This window comes from Cataglyphis hispanica, chromosome 7, assembly GCF_021464435.1.
Source record: "Cataglyphis hispanica isolate Lineage 1 chromosome 7, ULB_Chis1_1.0, whole genome shotgun sequence".
Taxonomy (NCBI): Eukaryota; Metazoa; Arthropoda; class Insecta; order Hymenoptera; family Formicidae; genus Cataglyphis; species Cataglyphis hispanica.
The window spans coordinates 4,359,509-4,387,245 of NC_065960.1; the positions used below are offsets into that span (position 1 = coordinate 4,359,509).

Sequence of the window (27,737 nt, forward strand, 5' to 3'; positions counted from 1 at the left end):
ATCGTCGACTGACAATGAGAAGGGAATCGAACCGGACTATATACTGATTGTAATCGAAAGAGACGTGGCTCAATAATGTGATTTATCGATCCAGCGTCGATTTGACAGCGCTGTATACTAATCTATTCAATAAATTAAAATTGGAATTCTATTAACCATAGGCTTTGTTAAACTCGATGATCTTAGATCTAAGATATCATCCTGAGGAATGTAGTTGATTTTTGAAATATAACAATAGCGACTGAATTTATGTCAATTGTTCTAAAGAATGACATAAATTTATATAAAAAATGTATATCAAAAATTTATATAAATTTATATGTATATATGTATTTTTCTTTTTGTTTTTTTTTGTCTGAAATTATGAAAAGTGGAATAGAGTGTGTTATTTGAAAAATAAAGCAGAGAGATTTATGGGATTATAATGGAAGCATTAGCATAGATGCAATTTACTTGAACGAAGTCATCTGAAACACGCATAATAATGTAATAAAAGTTGCGTGACTCCCCTATGCGACCGCGTGTACGCGATTGGCATGTTATTATTTTGGCATTAATATTAAATATCCTCGAGAAAACATTGGAGACATAGGAGTGATGTGAACATAGAATTTATTACGAGAAACGGGAGTTTCTCGAAACGAGGGAGGGAAAGATGAAATCGCAATGGAAAAGTAGATCGCGCTTAATCGAATCTTTATACGATAAAGAAATTGTTTGCCTTGCAACGCTGCCATCGTCTATTCATTGTGTTCAAGCAACTTCAATTTTCCGGGAACTCCGCGACCGATGCATTCGACGGGCGCATTATCATTGACTGCGATGCAGCCGCATTTTGGTCACGCACGATCGAGTATTATCGTCATCATTGGCTGTAGCGGCCATTCGTGAGCTACCGAGCATGCGGAGGGTAATCGCAGTCTGGAGAAGCGCTTACAGAATATTGCTACCCTGAATGCCGTATCAAGAGAGAGAGAGAGATACATATCGATAACGAACCATAGATACGCCTTCGTAATTCTGATTCGCTATTGTAAAAGATCAAGAAGTGAATTGAACCATCAAATACTAATTAAAATTTTTCCTTTCGTCTTTATAATTTTAGTATTATTTTCTATGCTAGGAAAGTTATAAATTAATTAAAATTGAGCGTTTTATTAATATATTAAATTAGTAATTATCGCATTAAGATGAGATAATCTTGTCTTAAACCGCTTATTAAAATTCTGGAAAAAAATATAACGATAAAGGAAGCTCCTCTTATTAATCTATCTCTTACTAACTAAATAAGTTTGTAATATTAAGACTGTTAAAACTATCTATTTACTAACCGCACTAACAATCTCCTTCTTTTCTCTCTTTGCTTTCAGACTTAGCTCACCCGCTAATCCCGCGAAGAATCCGTTACTAACACAAAAATGCATCTTTAATTAAATCGCGCTACAAAAACTTTAGCCGTTGACTGGTCATCGCCAACGTCATCATTCACCGATCGTAGCGCGATCGTTCCGGAACGATCATGCAAATCCTCGAAAATGCGCAGGACCAGCAGCAATGGCCTCAAGCTCGACCTGACGGAGAACACGCCAGGTAGCTCGTTGTCGCGGCTGCCAAATCTGGTCGAGCATGCGGAGACTTGCCAGGCACTGTCCGCCGGAACTGGTGAGAATTTGAGCAGCAAATTGCCTAACGTGGTTGAAGGCTCGATGGACTATGGTAGCGAGCGTAGGTCCTCCCGTTACCTGGAGTACCAAGAGATCAAGTCCTATCAAGATCCTCAATCGTCCGCCTCAGCGGCGCCGGCCTATCACGAGGGTGCCTACCACGATCAGTCGAGGGGATACCGGAATTACGATCGAAAGGCGGGCGTCGGCTTCGATCGAGAGAACCTCGAAAGGTTCGATAATAGGATCTATCCGGAAGACGGACTGAGATACGCCGATCGTCGCGCGGATCAGCGAACTTACCAGGAATCAGACCTGGATGCGCCTTACGATCGTAACGACGCGCAGAAGCTTAGCAGGGCTTATCCGGAGCTACCGGACTCGAGCAGACGATACTCGCGGGATTTGACCGACTACGAGTACGCGTCGCGTTATGCCGAGGAGACATTGAAGCTGGAGCCAAAGAAGGATCATCTCCATCATCATCCGGGCAAGATCTACGAGTCAGCCGCCTCCAAGGGTTACGAGTCAGGCGTGAAGACTCATGATTCTGCTTACGATCTTGCCTGCTCCGGACAGCAAGAACCACCAGCCAGACAATATGAGAGCAAGTATCACTCGGTTAGCAAGATGTACGGCACTTTGCCCAGGTACGAGAGCAGCAAGTCCTACGAGCCGACATATGAGCCCAGGCCTACCTACGAGCCCAAGTACGACGAGCAGACGTACGAGGGCGGTAGCAAGGGTAGTTACGAGCCTAAGTACGGGTTAACGAGCTCCAAGAGCTATGAAAGATCCAAGTACGAAGGCACGACGTCATCCAGGTACCAGGACAAGTCTTACGATCAGACCCTGAAGATTGGCGAGCTGGGCTCGTCCTCGTCCGGTGCGTATGCCAGGAAGCATCAGGATCAGGAAGAGACTAGCGCGGAAAAGATGAATGGATACAGGAAGAGTAATTTCGAAGCCTATGGAGTCTATTCGGATCCTGAAGACGATCACGGTTTCTTGGCGGACAAGAAGGCGCCTCAGTACACTTATAAAGGCGTCGTGGTAAATGTTAGCGGTGAGTCCGCCGTAGTCGACCAGAAACGGTCCAAGGATAGTAGACAAACTGAGGTAATCAGAAGTCCTTGGTGCAGGCCGACTATACTACTGCTCCTGCTGGTGCTGCTGGTCGTCATCTTTGTCTTCGTCGCTGGAATATTATTGTATTTCAATTGTAAGTTTTTATCGTTACTTTATAACGAATTTCTGTGTTTTTGAAAAGTTTTAGGTTTTATTTTTCACGCTTGATTTTCGCAAAACTAAATTTTTTTTTAGTTTTTTGTTCTGAAAAATAATTTATAAACATTTTTCACGGAAATGTACTCTAGCGTAAAAATTTTCTATAGATTTTTTTCATAACAGTAATTTTTTATAAGTTTGTTTTTGTATTCTGAATGTTGCATGCAAAAAATTTATCGAGATTTCTGTGCTAAAGTAAGATCAAAAATAATTGTTTTGTTTAAGGATGTAATTTTATATTATAGGCAATTTACAGAATTTGTGTCTCTTGTGTATTAATTTCAATGTAAATATTTATTTTAAAAATTATTTTAAATAAATATTAATAGCAGTAAATTTTCTTGTCCAATCTATAGTGTCGAACGGATATAGTCGTGTTCATCAATTTAATCAAAGTTAATTCTTTAACGAGAATTAATTAAAGGCAACGGCGCTCGATAACGAACCGTGATGAGATACGAATGTTGAACATCTAAGACGCAGAGTCACTGCTAATAAACGTCTTGCATTATTTCTTTCTTTGTTCACCGCTTGTTAATAAGATGTGCTATTCGTTCTTATGTAGAACGCCCTAAATACCATGCGTTTCTTCCCAATTATAATTGGACAAACACGTAAACGATTTTTCTTCTTCAAGAATTAATTGAAAACAATATATATATATGTGTGTGTGTGTGTATCACCATTTCTATAAATATCCTAAGTTTTTATTAAAGTTTACTCACAATTAAAAAATTGTGACGTGTGTCATTTTCTCGAATCTTATTTTTTCAAAACTTTTTCTTTTTTACATTGTATAAATATTTTAATATTCTCTTCATTTAATTTTTTTGGGCTTTCAATTAATTATTGAAAGAGAGTACGCAACTAAAAGTACTACCCCATCCACTCTCGCGAAAGATTGATTTATCTCTTTCGGGACATCCTATATTGCACTCTGCGCATTTTATTGTCGCATTACGGCGCTCGTGAGCCGACTCGCCGATAACGGCGGGCGTTTTAGTTAATGAGCATCCGATACCAATTATTTACGGGCGTCCGCGCGTTTGCCATAGTAATGGCATAGTAATGCAAGGATAGACGACGACTACACAACGACACCGCCGACGACGACGACGACGAGGACGAGGACGGTGACACGTGCCGACGATACGTTAAGCCGGAGCGGTTACTGTCTCTGCGGCAGTTTTATGTGTCGAATTTGACATGCCGAGCACGTAGGAACTTGCCACTAGCGAAACTGTTCAGTCGGAATTACAATGCGACCGGTGGATGGAAGGCGGGCCAGTGGGTTTAAGGAAAATAGGTGGAAAAGAATGACGGACCCTACGCCGGACGGGCCAATCTGTTTTCGCTTCATGCACGATCGTGTTTGTTGAGGACGAATGGCAACAGAAAGCAATGCAAAATCATCTTACCGAGAAGGCTAGCAATCTTGTCTCTGATCTAATATAAAGAAAGAATAGAGTCTCGCAGATTCATCCTATAAGTTCTGTGATGTTTATAATAATAACTATTCAACCGGTGAATGTTGGTGACTTTAAAAATCTTTGCATAACGAATTTTATTAGATATTAATCTATTTATATCGCCAGGAAGATTCCAATAATTAAGTAATAATGCATTATTGCGTAGATAAAAAAGAAACAAAATCAAAAATATATTCTATTTTGTTTCTCATATAAAACGTGAGACTAATTGAATAACTTTGTTGATTTGCGCGCGGAAGATTATTTTCAAAAGTCGCTAATGGATTGTTCTTGTTAAATAATTTTCAAAGGAAAATGCATAGAACGCAGCGAGCGCGCGGATGTTAGCGTAACATTGAACAACAGACATTTTTAGGTGAAAACGTCCGCGAAGCGAAACAAAAATAGGATATTCCGCGCTGTATGAAATATTGCGATAAATACCGCCGTGAAAACGTGTGCAGAAGTACTTTTCTGCTTACGCGGTTATAAACATGGTTAAGCCCTATATCAAAACCTTTCCTCACAGATAAGTTTGTTACAGAATAACGTATGAAATCTCTGCTATGGCAGTCGACTGTCTCGTAGTATGCATAGATGGTTTATTTCCAATTATTCTCGTGAGTTATAAACTTCAATGAGTCATAAAGTAAAAATTTGATAAGTTAAAATTTTATAGAAAAAAAAGAGAGAGAGAACAATATATTTATATCTACCTTTGGCGATGTAAAACACGAAAAAATAAGATTATCAATGATTAAATAATTATGCATTTATATATTGCGTTTGATTTATATGAGGAAAATGCTAGTAAAAGTAAAAAAAATTTTTTTTTCCTATGATATAAAAGTCATTGGTTGGTATTTGATGAAAAAAATATTGCAAAAGTATCTTTACGTAAACTTGATGCACGTTAATTGGTCATATCTTTTTTAAATATATAAGTCTATTGTAAAAAAAGTTTCTGTATTGAACGTGAGAGAATTGCATGCTATCCTTATTTCTTGTTAATAAGCTTCGAAAAATAAGTTCACCGTTTATTTGCACGCTTTCTATACAATCTAGGATCACGAGTTAGATATATGAGACAAGATCCACTTCAACGATGCTTCTAAAGAAGCATATTTTACTTTTCCGTTCGCAATTAAAATATTTTTTTTCTCATGCGTATACATATATGTTTATTAAAAACAAAAAGAGAAACATAGAAAAAACAATTATATAGCAAAATGAAAGCGAGGGTAAAGAGTTTACTTACTGAAATTTATTTCCAATAGCGAATCCAACAAAACGAATAATAATAATTTTTTCCCCTAATTTGATTAATTCTTATATTTTTTTTTATATATTTAATTAAATAATTTAATAATACAATTTTCTTTAAATTATATCATAGATCAAATTAAGGAGGACAATATTTTCTTTATATGAATAATAATATATATAATTTCTTTTTTCATATAAAATGTACAGATTTTAAAAATTCAAGTCTTATTCTTCAGGAACTTACGTAATATTCGTATAGATTCCACATTTACAAGTTTTCCCCATGAATTACACTGATAATCTCTTCGCATCCACCTCTTTAAACATTTTTCTATATTCGCCGCTGCTTTCTCGTGGCGTTTATGACACACCGTAACGTGTTTAGAAGCTTCCAGTGCGCCTGCGAAGAATATAAACCGTCTCATTGCGATCGAGCGGATTCAGTTGTCTGGGAAAAACGGGTTTTCGTGCACGCTCCGATCGTATTTACAATCGTGCCGGAGAGCGCGGCCTGACCATATTTACAATCGGGCGGAAAAGCAGTCCGTGCATTATTACCGAGAAAGTAAAACTAAACTGCCGTCTCTCGCCGCGCTCCGTTCCGGGCATGATATTCGATATATATATATATATATTCCATTTTTGCTCGGTTTATGGAATATTGCCGCTCTTGTATTTTGCGTGAGTAGAGTTTTACGCTCGTGGCGCCTTTTCGTTCTCCACGCTTTTCCAAGGATCCATTAGCCAATTTTTGGAACATCTCTTTGATGGACAGCTTCTCGCGCGCGCAACATCATTTTATTATTATTTATATTTTATATGGCATTGTATCTTATTATTATTTATAATATTTTAGATAATGAAATGGTATATATGAGATGAGACAATAAAAAATTTATTAAATATATGGAACGCTTAAATTCGATGAGGAGTTGACGAGCGTGATAAAGCCGGCTCAAGCGATGTGAGTATGAATGAATTCTCTTTTGCAAATCATCGTGACTCACCACCGCGCAAGCCACTTTTTCCTGCCAATGTCTGCTTTGCTGAGCGACAGCGACAGTTTAGAATCGACGTTTCACCTGCGATGGCACGACAATAGCCTCGGTCGGTGCTCGGATCGAAGAATCGTCGGGATGCACGGTTGCATAGAGGATGTCCGTCCATCGCCCGAATACCGCTACCGAAAATTCCTGCCATCAAATTCTTTGGACGGTTTGAAGTCGCGCTTTCCGTTATTTGATGAAAAATTCAACAGACGATACACGACATGTCGCAACATTCTCGCATCGAGCATTGAAACGAAATCTAAAGACAATTAAACTTGAAAACGTTTACATTTGAGTCGCAGAATAATTTTGAAACTTTATATTTGAAGTTAATAAATATTCTTTCTGCGATTAAATGTCGTCAAATTTAATTAGGCCACGAGATATCAAGACAAGATTTTTAATTAATTATCAAGATAATATCAAGATTAATATAGTCAAAATTATATGGTTTTTAATAAAGTTAAAATACATATATTTGTGTATGTAAATTAAATGAGAAAAAAAAATTACTATATTAAATGAACTAAATTTTTTTTTAATAAATAAAAACATTTATATTAACAAATTTAAAAATAATTAATACAATAAAGATAATCAATATAAAATTTTCCACAATTATTTAGCTACACATAACTTTGCATACAGCATATGTACGCGGTTCTCTGATTGATATGCACTGTATCTGCATTCTGACATCACTTTATGCAACTGTTATCTTGTATTGAGTCTTGTGCAACCTTGAATTTAATTTTTGTCGCTTAAAAATTCATCGAAAAAGTAATTAAAAAAATCTAGATACTATTATTACATACATATCAATTTTATTCGCGAATCGAAAACCCGGTAGCGAGCCGAAACATCCTATATAGGATCTCACGTCAGTTTCTTTTCTCGATATATTCCGAACGACTGCGTTTGGCAGTGGTGGACCGAGGCGTTCGAGCGATTCGGTTTATTTTCGGGTCAAGTTTTCACCCGGCCGTTTCGCAATCAGCCGCCGCATTGTCCCGCGGACAATACATTCACCGCGACGGAATCCCGACTCGCGTAGGAATCCCGGATGCTATCGTCCTCCCGCGCCCGGTTTGTCGACCGTCATGTTTTCGCCGGAATTTTCGGAAATTCGATTTGGATGCCCGCGCAGCTGTTCGCCGTTTGTAATGCTCCGTCCGTAACGGCTCCGGTTTCATTGTGCTTCCATTGTGCCGACAATGAGCGGCGAACCGTGAGGCAAATTGTGGCGAAAGGGCTAGATGGAATTAAGTAACTTCGCGAATAGAGGACGAGTGCCGTTAATTTTTTATCGAACTTACGCCGAGGAGTCTGCATATGATGGTTTTGTGATGGGACACCCTATACAGTGAGCATGCAATGCGACGGCTTTGGCGCAGAATCAGGCTTCAGTATGTAAGGCACGTGTCCGCATCTGCCTTTATGAGAGCTTTCCGCGATTCTGCCATTTCGTCCTCATTCTGCAGCAAGCTTGCCGCACGCGGTTGCGGAAGACGGGCTGTGCTCGGGATTTCAGGATTAAGGGCGTCGCCGATCATATTAAGGCCGGAGATATCTCGCCCGCTCCTTATCCGCCGTCGTACGATTCCCATATAAACCCAGCCCGGAGTTTGTTCCACATAAATTACAGGCACTGTCGGCTTCTGGATATACCGGCGCGCGTCTACGTTGATGTAAATATCGCAGGGTCGTCAACCTGTTTGAGATTCTCCTCGGAATAGGATAAAGCAGGATATTCCGTTAAGATATTTCCCGAATTCGTAGTGTCGCTCATGATCCTGAGTCGATCTCGAATCAAATCTCTAGATCGTGTGCGAAGGGATTCTCCTTTGCCTTTTTTATCGTCTTCTTGTCCCGATTGCGGCCATTTCTCCCACCAAGTAACAAGTCGCATCCGCAAATTTAAATTGCACGAAACGGAGTCGTGAGAGTTGTAACATTCGCAAACGCTAATATCTCGGACAAGCAACTGCATAATTCGACGCGGCGGGATTAAATCCGGTATCCTTACGAGGGAAATGTTTAACTCGGAGTTAAGCGGCGCGCTCTCGTTTCTTATCGCGTGCGCTTCAGGGCGCGGGAATCAGATAATATTGTAGTACTTGCAACTCACTGCTCAACATTGTTAAACTCGATACATACTACTTCTACGTCTCGGCCGCGCCGTATAAACCACCCCCTCCCTCTCTACCACGTTTCTCTATTCGAGATAATCGCATTACATGACACATTCTGCATGCAACTGCGCACGAATGTAAAGTTTCGAGATTCTACCCTTGCGGTGCAGGGGGGGTTCCGTAGCTGTTTGATTGCTACGCGAAAGATAGTCAGATCGCGAATCTGTCGACCTGTACCTTCTCACTCGCAGAGGACGATGATCCATCAAATGCTTAAACGCTCTTGCGCATCCCCATCAATTTTCGTTCTCGACATAATCGAATCTCGCGAGAGGTAAAATGATATCGATTGCCATTGCGTTTGCGACGAGATGGCGAAGAGAATTGGAAGAGAGACAATTGGATATACGGGTAATAATTAAATGGCGAGCGGAGTTACTTTGTAGCATCCCGAACAAGCCGCTTTTTTCCAACAGGAATTCGACTAAGATTCTCGATATTCTATATGAATATTTGGCATGCAAATATAAAAAAAAAAGAAAGAATATTGCGGCTGCCGCACGCGGTACGCTTGATATTGGAAAAGAAAGTATCGGATATATTTATTTACGAAGTTTAATAATAAATTCGCAAATATCAGCATTTTAACGAAAATTCTAGCAATTAAAATGATATAAACAGAAAATATTAAATTTAAAAATCCGAGAGAGAGCGATACTGGACGATATTAATAATTAATGTATCGCGATAATACATAACGGATTATCGAAAAAAAAAATTGTATTCTTTGCGTCGCGATGCATGTTTTGCACCGCGCCTTTTGAAATGCGCTTGTAAAATTGGCGAAATTGCGCGTTGCGGCTGTAAAATTTGTTAGCTTGCGCGTGATAACCGTTGGAAATTACGAGGCGAAACTTGCACCCTTTTAACTGATACAAACCAAATTCACCGGCGAGATAAATTCTCAGGCTGTAAAAGCGCTGCACAACGGGAGTTCGTATGCCGGAGCATTTACCATTCTGTAAAGAGACAGTGCGTTTGTTTCATGCGATTTCAAATTACATTATTACGAGAATGAGAGAGAGAGAGAGAGAGAGAGAGAGAGAGAGAGAGAGACGAGGAAATGTCGTCCACGAGAAAACGTAGGGAAATAGAAAGTACTATAAGCATTGTGTTCGTCACGATGAAACATATTGCTTCGTGTAGTCCACTATATTAAAGGAACTTCTAAGGCATAAATTTCGTATGAGTTATTTATGGATTCTGCTAAGGATATATAATAGATATAATAAATAATTTTATTTATTATTAATAAATAATAATTTATTTATTTTATAATTTTTTTTCTTTTTCTTTCGTAGATAATTTAATATATCAGCAAAATTAACTTAAGATCGTAATAAGAAAAATGCTCTCCATCTCAATCTAGTTTTACTACATAAAGCAAGATGATCGTTAAATTATAAACAAACGATTTCCCAAACGGTTATCGCGATAACGGTTGACGTTGTATCGAGTACTCGGAGGTCCCTGGTGAATCTTTGGCTTCCACCGGTGATGCGCATTCAAATCTGAACCCGAAAACTTTCACAGCAAAGAAACTAATCGAAGTATCAAGTTGATTTAAGCACGGGGCACTCCGAGTCCCGAAGAGCTCGGCTTCATGGCAAGTTCGATCTCTCTTCTCTTTCTCTCTCTCTCTCTCCTACCTTCCGCCGTAAATTCGTCCAATCCTTTTGAGTTCGCCTCGAATTAACTCTCCAACGAGAGATTGTCGAACGAGCAACTTTGCGAGTCACTCCCGGAAATCCGGGCACCGGCACAATGGCGCGCTTCCGCATTTCCGGCGGTTCATTTCCACGCGGGTAGGGAAAGTCTCCTTCCCTATTCGTTCTCCTCTTTCGCTCGCGGCGATTTTCCGAGATTTCCGAGGACGAAGATGAACAGTTCAACGCGCGTCGACCGATGTCGAAGACGGGAAGGTCGTGCCAATCGCTCGCGATTGGGATTGTTCGCGAGTTACCGAGAGCCGGAGTCAAGATTAATGTTAACTTTGCCGTCGAGTTAATAAGTCCGGCACCTATAAATCCCACCAGCGCCATCGTTTCTCTTTCTCTCTTTTTCCCTGCCTCTCTTTCCACAACGGTTCCTTTTGTATGTGTGTCTCTCTTTCTCTCTTTCTATCTATCTTTTCCTCCTTTCATCCCTGGTCCTTGCTACCCCGGCACTCCATTACGGACATTTCCTCTCCCCACGCTTTCACGCCGCCCTGAACCTTCCTCAAGCTTCCTGAAACTCGAAAACTTTCGTGGTGAGAAAAAGCTCCACGTATCAGCGGCCCTCAGCAAGAAGCCCCCGTCGTTCCGAGCGTCCTTTCCAGAATCGTTCTCTGCAGGAATCCGCGCGCTTTTTGTCGCGATTACTTACGTCAAATAGTTTTCCTATTATGGTCTTCTCGCGTCGGCATTTACCCGCTGTGTTGTGTTTTATTCGCGTCAAAAGGACTGAAGGGATATCACAAAATAGCTAATACGAATTATTTCACTTTTGCAATCTGATTTTGCAATTCAGAACATTTACTCAAAAAAAATTATGTAATATTATAAAGATCTACTATTAAAAAAAATTTATAGATTTATTTCTTATCTTTTTCAACAGAAATTCATAAATAAATGAATTTATTAAACTTGAGATGAGAAATCTCTATTCTATTGAAAGAGACTCGAGAGAAATTTATAAATTTTTTTCTTATCACGAAGAAAGCACACTCGGGTGACGTACATTCCTTGAAAACGAATCTGTATTTCGTACATGAATACTTTTACATAAAACAGGGCAAGTCTTATAAATCAAATGCGCGACAAGAAAATAGGAAATTTAATTTTGTCGCGAGAGTCCGGCCGCGGACGGAAGCCGCGTGCGGAATAACGCGATCCGGCACGGTCAGCTTTTACGATTCCGACGGGCGGAAAGAGCGCGGAAACCGGTCGCTAAGAACGCGGCCGCTCCTTGGGAAAGCCTTGTCGAGAGAGCTGACGTTTAATTTAATAAAACCGTCGCGGCCTTTCTTTGCTTTTCTCTCTCTTTCTCGCGCGAGATTTCACAGAGGGAGATGGGGAAGGGCAGTTTCCGCGCCATTTCCCGGGAACGAACCGGTCGTCGACATCCCGGGGCGCTGCCCCGTGTAAAATTCCTTCGGAAAAACTGCGCGCACCACCCGGCCGGGGTGCACCTTGTTAATAACGTCAAACTTACGGTCGAGAGTTCGCCGGAACTTTGTAATTTCCAGCACGCTGATTGACGTTCGCTCTCTCGCGCGTTTTTCACGTCTCTTCGGTTGTCGTTGATCGATATGAAGGACTGCTCGATCTTTGCTTTGAAATGATGCTATCTGTCGGTTCATTCTCAGTGTACTATGTAGACGTATCGAATGTCAATTAATTGCTTATAATTTCTACTGAATTACTCCTATTAAAACGTCTTGGTTAAATTGGGAAATTTTTTTTAAGCGCGTGTTAATTTTAGACAGCTGACATGGATTGTGATTATTCTTATTATCCATAAAAATCATTTCTAAGTCGTGAATTTTAAGATAGTATATTAAAGCAAACAAATAATAATCTCTTTTTTTCTTCCCTTTTCTTTCTGTAAAATGTATATGTAACATTAATTATATATATTAGATCCATATTCAATTATTTCATAAACTTTTTTTTATTAATTTTTCAAATGCATTGTCAAAAATATATAAGATACTATATTATTTAGATAATAGAATTAAACTCATATTTTTGTATACACGTATTGAATAAGTTTATTTTCTCGTCTACCGTCATGTCTAAAGTCTAAAGTCGTCTAAAGTCGTGTTAATAATCGTTATAAGTTAAATCACACTACACAGTTAAGTCTGCCATTAATTATTGTTAATATTGTTTGTGCTGAATACATTTCAGCTAGCTGTCCCTGATCTCCGCCTAGTTTCTAATGATTATAATTTTGCAACGAAAATCAGGCGTGGCCCAAAGAATTTATTCTTAATACTGACGTACGATTATGCGACCATTAAGTTTCAGATACCTGCCGCCTGTCCCCGATAAAAGTAGATTGATCACTTGGTCGCGTGACATTAATTCATTATTACAACAGAAATTCACGAACGCTCGCGAATGAAGACACGGTGCTATCGAATAACGTCGAAAGAAATTAATGTTGTATAAGCCGGTCTACATTTTTTCTCTCGCACCGTAAATTACATTCTTACATTAATATTCTGCCTGCAAGTGGTGCAAAAATGTTTTCTACTTAACGCCGGATTCTTACAGCTTGATATATCGTCGCTCGTTTTATCGCTCGATTTTTCTCGTTGTGTAATTATCCGTTAACCTATTTCACGGTGACTTAAATCCCACTTTGTCGTCACCAATCTAAGAACAATGCTCGTCGTATTTTTCGTCCAATAAAAGAGAATTTAAGTCATCGTTTTTAATGTAAAATTTTTTCTAACAAAAAATTATTGCAAATGCGTTGAGAGATTCATTCAATTTTATCTCGCGCATTAAGTTTTGTAAAACGAAGGCATGATAATTCGTCAATGAAGAGATTTATCGAACAGAAAATTATCGAGTTAGGAAATTGTCGCGACAGTTTTTATTTTATTATAATTGGTTGTCAAAATATCGAACTTTACTTATTTATTAATAACCTTAAATTTTTTCGATCTCACTTGAATAATATTTAATATTCAATATTCAATTCATTTGGTGATATGATTGCAAATTGACGATTAATTCAAAAGAATTAATGGCTTACCAATAATAATAACAACTTGTAAAACATATGTTATTTATACATTTAAATCTATTTTACTGTGTTACAAATATTCAATAATTTTGACGAATAATTTGTACATCGGTGCTCTTTCCTCTGATTGTAAGATTGACTCTCAGTCAACTAGCGTTTCAATTATTAAGGGCTAACATGCGGCTAATAACGTCATCGTCAATTATCATCATATCCGACAAGACCAACTGTTGACGGCTTAATGGAATTTCCGAGTAGACCGCAATCACGGGACCAAATTCGCGTCCTTTGCCCCCCCCTTTTACGGCGAGTCTTGCATTATTGCTACATCATTATTTCGCTAATTTGTTACGAGATTATCCGAAGCAACGAAAAGTCATTTTTACATGACTTGAAAAAAAAAAGAAATTTTTGATTAAAATATTGATATTAGAATGTTGAACCAAGGAAAAAAGAATAATCGCATCTAACATTGAAGGGTCACGTAAAGGTTCATTAGCCGCTTTATATACAAGATTGTCTGATAATGGAGTTAATTTTCTTGAAATTTTAGACGAATAAAGGAAAGTTTTAATCTCGTCAAACAGAGAAGCTGCTTGACAATGGAAATAAGGTGCAAAAAAAATGATAAGAAAATACAGCTATTCATTTCACGGTAGGTTATTTCATTTGTCTCATTATCATGATTGATTCGCTGTAGGTATATATACAATATATATATATATATATATATATATATATATATATATATATCCTCATTACTCTTATTTCTAAAGGTAGTTTAGTCACGACTCTTCCCCACCATTCATCAAAAGGTATCGCGTAATCCGGCGTGTAATCCGGCCCCGTGTCGGCAGCACTATCACGTGTCGACCATTGTCGGGCATCGTTTCCGCACTTTGGCCCAGTTTGTTGCGCTTTATATCACTTAACGCACGCGTCCCCCACCTTCCCTCCCCCTCCCCCTCCGGCTCCACGTAACGTTTCGCGCGTGTAAATGTTCTCGCCGAAGACAAAGAATCGACACGTAACGGGGTAAGTATATCGCGCACGTGGGCGCAGTTACGAGAGACGTGTGAGCGCCGAGGGGAAACTTTCTTCATTTTTCGCCCGGGCTCGATCTCGCCCGGGGACACCCCGGCAGAAGTTTTTCTCTCTGAAATATCGCGGAAATCAATCGCCAGCGCGAGTGGCCGCGATCGCAGTGCTATTTTCCGCACTTTTACCGACACCCCGGCAACGAGGTAATGGGTCAGTTTAGTCGAGTCGCGTCAACTCGTTGCAGCAACGCGGGAAATGGCTTTTGATCTTGTCGGGCGAGACGTTTCTCGTTTTAATTCTTTTTGCCTCTTTTTCTCGCGTTATATATATATATATATATATATATATATATATATATATATTAAATATAATTTAATTCACCTTTAATAATCCAACAATCGAATCAAATAAGATTGCGGTTGGAGACATTTTTCATTTTTATTTTGAAATACGCTATTTTTACGTACAAGTAAAAAAATGTATCGTGTATAATAAACGTTTTTACAATTAATCTGATATATAAGAAATTTTTCTTAACACTATGAGATCCAATATTATACTATATCTAATTAAAAGTATCTGTTTTTTTTTTTATATTGGAATGGCATTTTATCCGTTTTACGAAGCAGACTCGCAATCCCCTCATCCGCGCAATATTGAGTGCAAACAGTTCGATAGATTCGTAGAATATACAAATACACGCGATAGATCCTTGGCAGTAGATGCTATCAAAGTCGATCAACCGAGACTTATCTCTTCATCGATCTCATATATAGAATATCTGTTGACTCGCGGAGAGATCTTTTCTAAGATATTGATTTCGAATTACATGTATGTTACACGACATTTCTAGTAACCTGTCACAATTTAAGATCTCGAAATTGTATAATAATATAAACTCGCTTTCCCCTCGACACTCTGTAAATGCACATTGGTTATATCGACAGTATCAAATATCCTCGATGACGATTCTGATCGAGCTGATCAAAGCGGCAACATGCTTACCAGATTGATCAACCAACTGTGATCCAATCGATTGGGGATGCATAGCGGATGTCGATCTATCTATCATCCTCGTAACTGAAATGCAGAAACGTTACTGACACGCGTCTATTGATCGAATCGATTCCGCATAGACATAAATGATCTCTCCCGGCCCGGACACAAATTTGCTTTCTCTTGCTCAAATTTCTGGGAACTGGTTCTACAAATATTTGCGATTAAATACCTACAGTCCTACAGCACACACGTTTGGCAATCCTGTCAAAAAGGGTACAAAAATTTGATAAATGTTGGTAAAAAGAAAAAAAAAAAAATATTAATAAACCAAACACACCAAAGCAAATTTAAATACGAAAATCCACATCGCGATACGCGTAAATGTCATGTGAATAAACGAAAATATTTTTGCCCGTATACGTGGAATGCAATTTACATTTACGTCGCGCGACGCTCTACAATTTTTATGGAGCGGCATGCATTTTACTGGTACGCGCGATATAAAGAGATACTCTTGTTTACGCAAAATAAAGTGCACTTACAAAAAATACGATGTGTCCTTATCACAAAAGTGTTCCTAAAGAGAAAAAAAAGAAAGAAAGAGAGAGAGAGAGAGAGAGAGAGAGAGAGAGAGATAAAAAGGTAGAGAGGTAAACATCCCCGTATATTGTTTATCGTCGTATATCGTAGATAAGACGGATGTGTGTGTCTGATACATCTTTTCGTAGCAGACGCTTATCGATTTTCCCGGGATATAGCAATATACACACACATGCAAATGCCTTATGAGAAAGATAACAACCATCGTATAATATATATTGCAATATATATGGCTTAAATGTTTTAATAAGTGCAAGTAGTTCCTCGATTAATAACGCTTAATTAATCTCGATGATACAATTGTATTTTGTGGATTTAATTTACTCATCTAACTGCATGCCGCCATTATCAAAATTATTATATATTTTCGTCTTTTTCTCACAAAAAGGTGCCTTGAAAAAATGGTAAAACAAGTGGATACAATTTCACGCTTCGTTTCTAGTTTATTAGAGTTCTTATTCCATGTAATATTCTCTCTGGTACGCGCTACAGTAGCGAGACTTCATCCACTTGGATATACAGTGTTCCATGTGCGCGCGTTTCGTTGCCGGATGAGGAAACAGAAGGTCGAGGGTACTTCACCGCCATTTCCGGTGAGAACTCACCACCCTCTCCTCTTTCGCGCGCGCGCGCCCCGCTGTCAAAAAGGGCGAATGAAGACTAACGTCTACGTGCGCGTAAAATAGCCCCGACGTAATACGAGACGTATTATGCTTATGAATGGCGATAAAGTGCGCGAATGTAAGCGCACGAATTACGGGCAAAGGCAGCACCTTGCAAAAACCCGTTCGATCGTTCTAAAATTCATGAAGTTATACGTGCACATCGAGTATTTATGCACGTTTAAATTTAACCGCGTACAACGCCGCTATTTATCGTGAATTTATCGCGCACGTTAAGTACACCGTTTTCGTCGTTTTTGCGTTGTAAATATTTCCTTTTCTGTGTTTCGCCTTCTATTCTATAATAGCCGCTGTACTCTAAAGCCAAGTTATCGCTGCAAATTTAAATGCACGATTAAAAGAAAGTATGCCTTTTAAATGCATATATTTGATAAAAGCACGATTCTTTATTAATTCGCTCGTGCATCATGTGCGTATTATGTGATATTTTTTTTTTTTTTCATAATAGATTCTACTGCGTTCTACTATATTCTCTCTTTAGCTCTCTCATCATTATCCGATTTTGCACCGTTTTCCCGAGAACAATGCGCATTCCGACGAGAGCGCGCATAAAATCGACCTATGCAATCTTCCGGACACGATGTGCCTTCCGTTTGTACAAAGTTCCTGAGCGCGCAAATCCGCGTAACTTGGCCATTTAACAGGTTTATTCAACCATATTTGTTTCCTCTTGTCTCGATGGTTATCCGCCACCGAGTCGATATCCGGCAGGACTTCGGTGTCCCATTGATATATCTATCTTGCATGGAGAAACTCTCGAATGTCACGCGACTGGACGTACTAAAGCCATTAAAATGCAAAAAATGCATGTGCGATATATAAATTCGAAAAATATATATAATATGAATGTAATTGTAATTATAACGATAATATACGTAATTATTTTGTGGCTCATAGTTAAGTAAATCTTATTCGAGACAAAACATGTAAATGTTGTAATTCTATTATTTATCTCGAATAAGCCCGGTGTTTATATAATTAATATTGAAACAGCAATGTATTATATTTTACGACATAATAAAGGTAAAAATACCATCAATTATTTAGTAGAATGAAAATCTCAGTTTGCGAAATAGATATCTTAGATGTTCTATCGGAGAGTCAAGGCTCTTATGCGCCAAGCTCTTATGCAAATTGCACGTGACAGTTCTTACATATGTATGCGCGCACGCACTCACATACGGATATTTGCATCTCAAGGGTCTCAATCGCCTTGTACGTTATCCTATGCGAACGGCGACATGTGTTTCCCTGTGCGTCAAACTCTGCGGCGTCGGATCTCGGAACGGGAGAATATCGGCGAGATATCGACGTACACAAATTCTCATAGACTCGACCTGCATACATATCGATGGTTTGGCAGCACCAATTCCAGCGTGGCTCCAACACCACACACATATACATATATGTAGGAACGTATGCAATCTCTTGAGCGACATCCTGGACGATGCGATGGACGATGCATTCACTTTCTCCCGAAAGTTTAATTTGGAAATTTATGAAACGCCCCTATTCGTGCCCTTAACACACTATTCGCGTCGCGCATTTTAATATATTGCATGTATTAATTGGTTTGAAAGAGAATATTTTTTTTTACTGTTTACAACATTCTTTATAGACGGTTCGATGTGTCTCGGTTACTTTTTTACCGATTTATTCTATTAAAATTTATTAATTATTGATTTAAATTTTATTTTAATTTATCTAATATTGCCTCCATGTTATCGTGGAGAATTTTGTTTAGAAGGACAGTGATAAAAATAGAGAATATTCATATTTCGCTTCAAGAAATTTTTCTCATTGTCAGTTACTTTCTTTCATTTCCCGACGACACGTACGCAATACCTCACTGATCTCGCAATGATAGATAGTTCATCGTTTGACAGTCTCTATTTTCCACGCATTTCATCAAAAGTCATATAAAAATTTGTAATTATTTTCGACGTTATATCAGAATCGCATAGAACTTCTTTAAAAGGGAATTTTTTTAAGGATTCTTTGAAAAAGATAATTAAAAGTTTCACGAGGAGCTTTGGAGCGGATGAAAGGCAATAGGGTATCTGAAATTCTCTGTCATTCGTTTTAATTATGCCGTTCTCTTTTTATTTATTGTATAAAAAAGATTGTGTAAAAAAAGATTATTTGATTTGATAAAATAAAATGTGAAAAATGAAAAGTAATTTAATTGTATTTAAAAAACGAAATAAAATAGAAAAAATGCAATTTAGACAGCGCCCAAACTCTATTTATCTATTTGTCAATAAGACACATGCATAGAATATACAAACAACAATAATGGGAATATTTTACTTTCAAACGCTTATATTTTTTAATAAATTGGTATCGTTTGTGCTTTCTTTAAGCTGTGCAGATATTTTGTACATTTATATTTCGTCTCGCGAGACTCGTTATGCGACAAGAGCCACATTCCGGATGACCAGTAAGAATGGGCACTAATTAAGGTGAACTTTAATTAAATTAAAATTCTTAATTAAGTTGCATCAGTTAAACACAATAAATCTTATCACGACGTAAGCGCTAATATAAATTACTTAATTCCACGTAGGATGGCAGTCTCTTTCGCAGCTTGTGCGTAATGCTAATTGTGTCATTGTAATTAGTTTGCATTTTAAATGGCCAAGGTAGAAGCTTTATGCCAGCTTTGTGATGAGAATAGCGTTGCGCGAATATTATAAAATTATTCTACCAACAATATACATGTATGTATATATGTATATATCGTTTTTACCTTTGAATTACTTCAGAATGTGCCTTACGACTATCGCATTATTTTTTTAATAATAAGTTACCAAAGTTACAATTGTGCAAAAAGTAGGGCGTTTAACTAAAGATATAACAAATGCAATTAAGAATTTTGATCGATCAAGAAGGTAACGAAACCTTGCCTTTATTTTAGATTAATTTACAAGTAGATTTTGTAGAGATTAGAATTATAAAATTGATTTAAAAATAATGCGGTAATTAATGCGGGATGCGGTCTAAATGTTACAATACTAAAATCGCAACATGAAATTTTCATAATTACGGTGATGGTACAAAAAGAAAGCTTTATAAGTAATTAACTGCGTGTACATATTTATTGTAACTAATCTTACTAATATTAACCCCCTTTTCTTTCTTTTCAGACTTGTCCTACAACCCGCGTCCGCCCATTATCGAGGGTAAGTATTTTCTGACATAATATACAGCGTATGTAGCGTTAATGGTACGCCAATTTAAATCGGGGAAAGCCTCTCATTCGTTTGGAACACAGCGGCATATGGCTCATTGTACAAACGTGCGCTACTACGGTAATATTGATTTTCCAAATAGACAGCAAGATCCACGTCAATTTCTCATGGTATTTCTGACAAAATTCATAGCGCTTTTTGTTTAATACCAGTATTAAACACAATTATGATATGTCACATTTTGAATCGCGAAATATCTGCGCGAATTCGTCGCTATAAATTATTTGTTTTTTTTTTTTTTTTTTTCAAAACTAATATATTATTACATTTTATATATACCTAATAAAATGTAATTTGAAATTCGATTTGCATCAAAAGTATGTAAGAGATAAACACACTCTTTTATTTAATCGGTAAAAAGAAAAAAAAATGGCGCGCATTTCGTACAAATCTCGCTAATGTATTCTCACATTCTCTTTGTATGAAGAGATGGATTTCCTGGTGAAATCGTAGATTTTAGATAGCTCGACACGCGACGTTTAGAGACGTGTTATTCCGAAGAATAACCCGACGGGAATGCGGGTGGTGTGGAGTGGTGCCTTTTAAAACGACCGGCGGCACGGCTCAATTTCAACATGAAACGCGCACGGTGGCCTCGCATACCGTGAAATCGCGTTATCGCCGCCAAAACGATCGCGATAACACGCGTGTTTCGCGTTGCGTCGCGTCACGTAAACGGTTTTCAAAGATATATTTTTTTTGCGCCTCTTAACGACGTTTAAGTCATCTCGTTATTCGCGGCGCGAATAATTGTAATCTCGTCATTGTTCGCGAGATTCGATTGTGAGAGACCGGTCGTAAATCTCGAAATATGAAGACAACGACATTTCAGTAACTGAATACAATGAAAATTTTTGGATATTAGTTTTATTTCGTGCCGTATAATATTCTAGGCTGTACAATGTATCGAAAAAATAAAGTTGTAAAATATTTTGTGATGAGATTTGTAACGTTAATTAAAATCTCTCGCGATTATGTATATTCAGATTTTTAAAAGGTAATTCGTTTGAAATTTTCACCGTGTTTTATTCGCATGCGGAGCATTATGAATATCATTCGCCAAATGAGGATAATATCACAAAGTTCGGGCAACAAAATATCAAAAAAATGACTCTCAATTCGTTTCTCCTTCTATCTTTTTACCTTTCCATAAGCGTACACGTGTATTATTTAGACGATACACAAACAATCCTTAAAATAAATTCATAACACACTGGAAAATTTCCCGAAGTGATGTACGCACATATTGACACTGTCTATCTGACATTTTCAAGCACCTCGTCTTATTTTTAGTTATTGGCGAAATAATTTCGAACATCGCAATCTCTTCTAAGCATCGTTCTCCAAACGCCAAATCGCCTATCAAACTCGGAGATATCCGATCGCACGCTTCGCGATTATTTACATTCCAATACATCTATTCGTCTCTCCCTCTTTAACTTACTCTCCGGGGCTTGTTCTCGATTCAGACTCATTATCGCAGTTACTCTTGTTACCGTGCGCCTATTCTCGTTACCGTTTCTGCTCTCGTTATCGTTAGCTACTCTCATTAGCGAGATCCGGTTGCGCCGCTTACACAATACGTCATCTTTTTCGCTATCTCATACTCTTTGATCAATTCATAGTTTTTGAATGTTCGTATATTGCGTATAATTAGAAATTTTTGTTACAACATGGAATGTATGTGCAGACACAATAAAAAAGTATCTAATTGATCGCTCAAATTATATTGATTTTAATTGATTTCTCTTTTAGTGGGCTTCTTAATTTTCTGACTCTTCTCCATATAATTAATTCTCAAATTAAATTTCAATTGTAAAAGCAGCAATTATATAAAGCAAAGCTTGTCGTTACGAAAGGTCAATTTCCGATCTCTAATTACATTCTTGCAGCTTCATTCATTAGACGGTTATTTTTCAACGTTTTTGATATATAAAATATTTATTAATATCTTGAAAGAGAAATTTATAGAAAAACGATAGAAAAAATGTGTTAATAAAATAAGAACAATATTTTTCTGTGTCTGATGGAAACTTGTATATCAGTATAATTCTATAATATTATATCCGAAACTCGACCTCGATAAAATTGGATTGATATATGTGTACTCTATATTAGCTCTTGTATGTGTATTATTCACGTTTCTCCCATACTCGCATAAAGTCGTACATGCACAAACCTTTGCTGATGTCTGCAAGATAGCTCCATGTAGCGATATAAAACTCGAAATTGGCTGCCTACTACATGATGATTGATTGTACAATTTATAATGTGCTACATGTTTACTATATACATGTTTGTATACTCAGTCAATATTAATATCGAAATTGCATCCTGTTGCAGCTCCTGTTCAATAATCATGTTTATTATTGCATTTACAATTAATAATAAAAATTTAATCAAAATAAAATCCATTGAAAGTTTGTAAAAAAATTTTATAGAAACTAAAAAACAATTCATTAAAAAATCTATTTTTCTATTTATCAAGTATCCTGATTTGTCTACGTGCTAATATATTTGTATTTAATTATATTCTCAAAAAGAGAATCATTTTAAAATAATTTTCTTTTTTGAAACACGTCCTTATGCGAAACGCGCTGCATATTAGCTCAAGAATTAATACTAAATTAATACCAAATTTTCATCATACTTACTCGATAATGATCGTTAGAGCGATTAATTTGCTCAAATGTATTTAATAGCTATATCGCGGACTCTATATATTCGTTAGTATATCGAAAACGCATACACGTACGTGCAACAGACTGCACGTCTGCAGGGGAAATACATTACATATTACATGTAATGCAAAGTTCTGCGCAAACAGGCAGCCGCATTAGTAGTTACGTGTATTACGTACAAGCTACACAGTTATTTGTATATGTATATATACACACATACATATGTATATATGATAACGTAGGAATAGCTGGTCTGTTTTTTATGACTCTTCATTGCATCGTCTAAAAAATTATTTGCAAAATTATTTACAAAATTATTGCGTGATTTTTCGAAAGAATTATTATTAACTAGATATTAAAATAAATATCATTCTCTAGAATTTAGCTTTTTGGTAGATTAATCAAAATTAATAATATATGATAGAATACACAATAAAATACGTATAAATTAAAAAAAAAAAAATTATTTTTGAAACATTTTACATGTGCCGCGGCAGAAAAATACGTTCACCTTTATAATATATTCTCAGATATATCGCGCGCGTTTGAGAACCACTGTCCTGTAAACCCGGCCTATCGCGGTGGGTCGATGCGATTCGAAACTGAAACCTTCGCGGTCTAGAGGGATGGAGGTGAGGACCGTGTTAGCTTTCATTCGCTAAAAGGCCACCAAAACGCCATTGTGCTATCTCTCGAGAATATAAACCGGTGAAACGATACGCGACAACTGCGTGGTTGGCCACTCTGCGATTTGCCGTAGTAACGGAATGACGCCTCTCTGTAAACTCAAGTGATGACGGATCTCGACGTTGTACGGCCCGTCGAAGAGTACACCGCCAATCGATTACATAACGGCCTTTCCGGGGCGAAAAAAACGAGCGCTACATGCATGTATATATTGTTGAAAAAGTATAGGTCTTTTAATCGGTCGCGTATCGGTTATTGATGGAGTTGTTTATCGTATGTATCTAGCTTGCACTCGCAATCTCATTAATTCGTCTCATCGATTTCATCGTCTTACTTTTTAGCTGTATATACTTTTTTCGTAAAGAGGAATGATTTGTCCATTTAGCAATTTAGCTAATAATTATACGATATTACAAACATACAAATTATTTAGGATACAATGTTTTAAAATATTTTTTTGTCAGATTATCGATTATTTCATTATATCTCTAATAACTCTCGTGTATATACTAGACGATTGCAATGTAAGATTATAATCTAAGGATTGAGGGTTGCATAGAGAAGTATGCAAAAGGGGGTCGCGGAGAATGCGACAGAACGTAGACGAAAGTTGGTTGAAGGTCAATGGCAACGAGAGTTTTTCCGATGCTGCTTTTATTGCCGTTACCGCTCTTAGCATCACGTTGTTTTCCGCGGAAACTTGAAACGCAGTTGGCGCATCTTTTCTCCATGCCGGCGTGTACGCTCTCGGTACGTGCTGTGTGCTCGTGCAGCAGCCGAGGATCTCTATCAATCTACGCAGAGGCGTCGCACCATCTTACGAGAGCGGTGTGATAAGGTTACGCTAAGAAATTGGCTCTCGCGCGGAGAGAGGATGGCAGGACCGCAGGGCAAACTTTCTCCCTTTCTCTCCCTTTCTCCGCCTTATCCTTCCTTCCTTCCTTCCTTCCGTCTACTAAATCCAACTCGGTCTTACTTCGTCCCGGAACTACTACTTGACGATTTCTTCTTCTTGTTGCACTTCAAGCCCGCCCGGTGTTACTTCGCGAGACGTCGATCAGAGAGAAAAGAAAAGAGTCGAAGGTTTACGCGAAGTCGAGTGAGAAAGGATCTTATACAGTCGTTATCTTGTCACGAGAAAAGTACGGCGCGATACGCACTCTTTTACCGGGATTATTGCGTCACTCTCACGTCTTTCTAGATTTTAGTTTGTCTTTTCAAATTTTATATGTTAGGCAAGCAGAAGAAAAAATAAAATTTATATAAATGATGATCACTATTGGCAATCATCGACGGATAGAAAGAGACTGTGAAATAGACTCGTACAAGTGCGAAAATATACGTCGCGTTGAAATTTCCAATAAACTTTCAACATTTTTCAACAGCATAGCCTTGATCAGAATTAATCCGTGTGCAATGAATAAACTCGTTAAAGCATCTCAGTTTGCAGGAGTGCCATTTCTATGTACTCGATATCGGGTTTGATATGCGCAACAGCCCCGCAATGCGTAATGTAATTACGTAACGTAACGTGCGTAATTATTGCCCGTAATAACACTTCGTTCTATTTGTGAATTAATGGAGAGGAGGCGAGTTGTTGCAAGATTAAAATTAGCATTATTTTAACGAGACGTCAGACGAGATTTACATGCTATTTATGCATGCAAATCAAGTAAGATAAAATGTGAGATGAAAAAAATATTACGCTTCGTTGATTCTTCGATGTCAAGTTAATATTTTATATGCCAAGTTAATACTTAATGTCAAGATTTGATGTCAAGAACTTTGACGGGTTGTGCAACGAATTATAGCTATATACGGAGCGAGAAAGTTTCTGAAAGTCGATAATATCTTTATTTATGAACATTTACTTTATACTTTGTAAAATATGTTGAAACATTTGCTTCAATATGACATAATAATTTATAAAATAATTCATTGATTGCTTATTAATTAAATTTATAAATTTAATAAAAGTTTATGTAAAATTCAACATATATTAAAGAATTAAATTAATATTAATATTAATATTAATTAGCGTTAATCTTTTAACTACATTCTCTTTCTCGATTATTATACGGTATTCAATTAATTACACGACTCTCAATAAATTATGATATTTATTAAGCTTTAATATATTTTCTTATAATTGTATGGATACAATATTATAGAAAAAGAAAAAATATTTAACAATTTTTACAATAATGAATAACCTTTTCCTATTATTATTGTATTACATTCAAGTGTGATTGAAAGCGGTTAATCAAAACTTAATTAATACAACTAATACATTTGCTTGAATCGAGTTCTGCTTCACCGATAGTGAGTTCTACGCGCTGATCAATCTTCTTCTCTACGGTTTATTCTGCGATAAGCGGCAGGTGCGCAGTAACATAAACATTTTATTACATTATTGTGCTACTGTGTGCTCAGGCGAGCGAGCACGGAGCTAATTGACTTTCGCCGATAACAGTTTCCCGCAATAGTTTCCCAATACCGAGAGCTGCAACGGGAACATTCGCGGGATTCGAAGAGATTTTGTTAATTGATCGATATTTATTTAAAGGATCCCGGTCCGAGTTGCCCCCCTCGTACATACAATAACAAAGATCGTCTATAACAATTTTAAAGGAATTGATCAGGTATAAAAAGAAATTAATTTTATCATATATATTTATATGCATCGACAATTAATATATAAGTACAATTTTTTTATTACCGCTTTAGATACAAAATAGTGGACAAAGATTTAATGATAGATTAAATTTAATTTAAATTGTAAAAGTTCAGTGGTGATATTATTATATTATCATAGTTGTATATATATTCATTTTTATGGCAAATTTAAAAATAGTCATTAATTGACATCCATTAAATATAATAATCCTATAATTTAAATTCATAATGAGAGAATATATTTATATATTCTATATTATCTTATATATTCTATATATATTATATATAATATGTATTTATGTAGAGCTGAATATTAATACATACATCGAATGATAATATTTTACGAGACGGATAACCTGAAAATAGTTCCCGTTTTTTCCGATATCGGTCTTTCGGTTCATCACTCTTGCAAGCGTAGAAACGCTTTGGTTGCGCAACCCAAATATAAAACTAAAAAGCATCAAGGGAAAGCAACGTTTTGTCGTCGGTTTTAGCAGCATTACCGGAACGGAGGAAGTCTTATAATCTCCACAAATTAAAATGCTAACGAGTTGATGATGAAACTTAAGACTCCTTTGTCAAGATTTATAATAATTTTATTAATTTTTTATTTTATTAATTTATATCTATATTTCGTGTATTACGTAACATATATACATTATTTAGTTTACAAAATATCTTCAAATTAAACGAAAAATATTTATTTTTATCTATTTTACATCCAAACTTTAATTTATAAAAGTCTCCAAAAATTTTGATTATTGTAATTCAAAAATTATTGATTTCGACATGAAAATAAATTTTATTCTTCTGGTCAGTTTGATTTTTAATGCGCGCGAAGATAACTCATGTCAATTTTCTGATAATATTAATGAAATAAATGCAAGAAAAGTAAGAAAATAGAGAGTTTAATTACGATTTTCGATGGAATCGTCGCAAGTGACGTGTCGTCGAGTGTTTTGGGGTCTAAATCCACAATGAAGGGCAACGGCGGCTGTCGAGATTCTCTGAAAGCGCGATAATCGACGACCCGATGTTCCCGGCCCGTTGCATCGGATATCAGTCGGCGCGAAAATGTTACGGCATCGGCACGGTAACTAAAAAAAGAGGGAGACAGAAACATGCCCATATCCGCGCCTGGCATTCGCGCGCCACCGAAAATCGAGGGCATAAATTAATCAACTGGACGAACCCTGCGAACCGACAGCCACGTTTATCGACGTTTCTCCTCGTTCTTTTTTAGCTTTTCGAAAAAAATAGATTTTGTAGATGTAGAAGGCTCACACTATTGTGAAAATATAAATTGCAAAGTAATTTATTCTGTACGTTTTTTATCTCTTCGTTAAAGTTTACTATGTATGAAAGATGTATCTTTAATTTATTTTATTTTCTAATCGTGTAATTTTAAACTGATACTACCAATTAATTATTCCATGCACATTTTTTTTATGT

General features: G+C 37.1%; 2 protein-coding genes across 2 annotated transcripts in view; both read left to right on the forward strand.

Moving 5' to 3' along the window:
* LOC126851120 (agrin-like) overlaps positions 1–27,737 on the forward strand; it is a 459,405-nt gene that overhangs the window by 208,153 nt on the left and 223,515 nt on the right. Inside the window, exons 3-4 of the mRNA XM_050594751.1 lie at positions 1,371–2,886; positions 20,137–20,172. Coding sequence (XP_050450708.1) covers positions 1,536–2,886; positions 20,137–20,172 — 1,387 coding nt within the window. The 5' untranslated portion in view covers positions 1,371–1,535. The remainder of the gene's footprint in view (positions 1–1,370; positions 2,887–20,136; positions 20,173–27,737) is intronic.
* LOC126851163 (uncharacterized) overlaps positions 1–27,737 on the forward strand; it is a 264,034-nt gene that overhangs the window by 146,856 nt on the left and 89,441 nt on the right. The gene's annotated exons all lie outside the window — the stretch shown is intronic.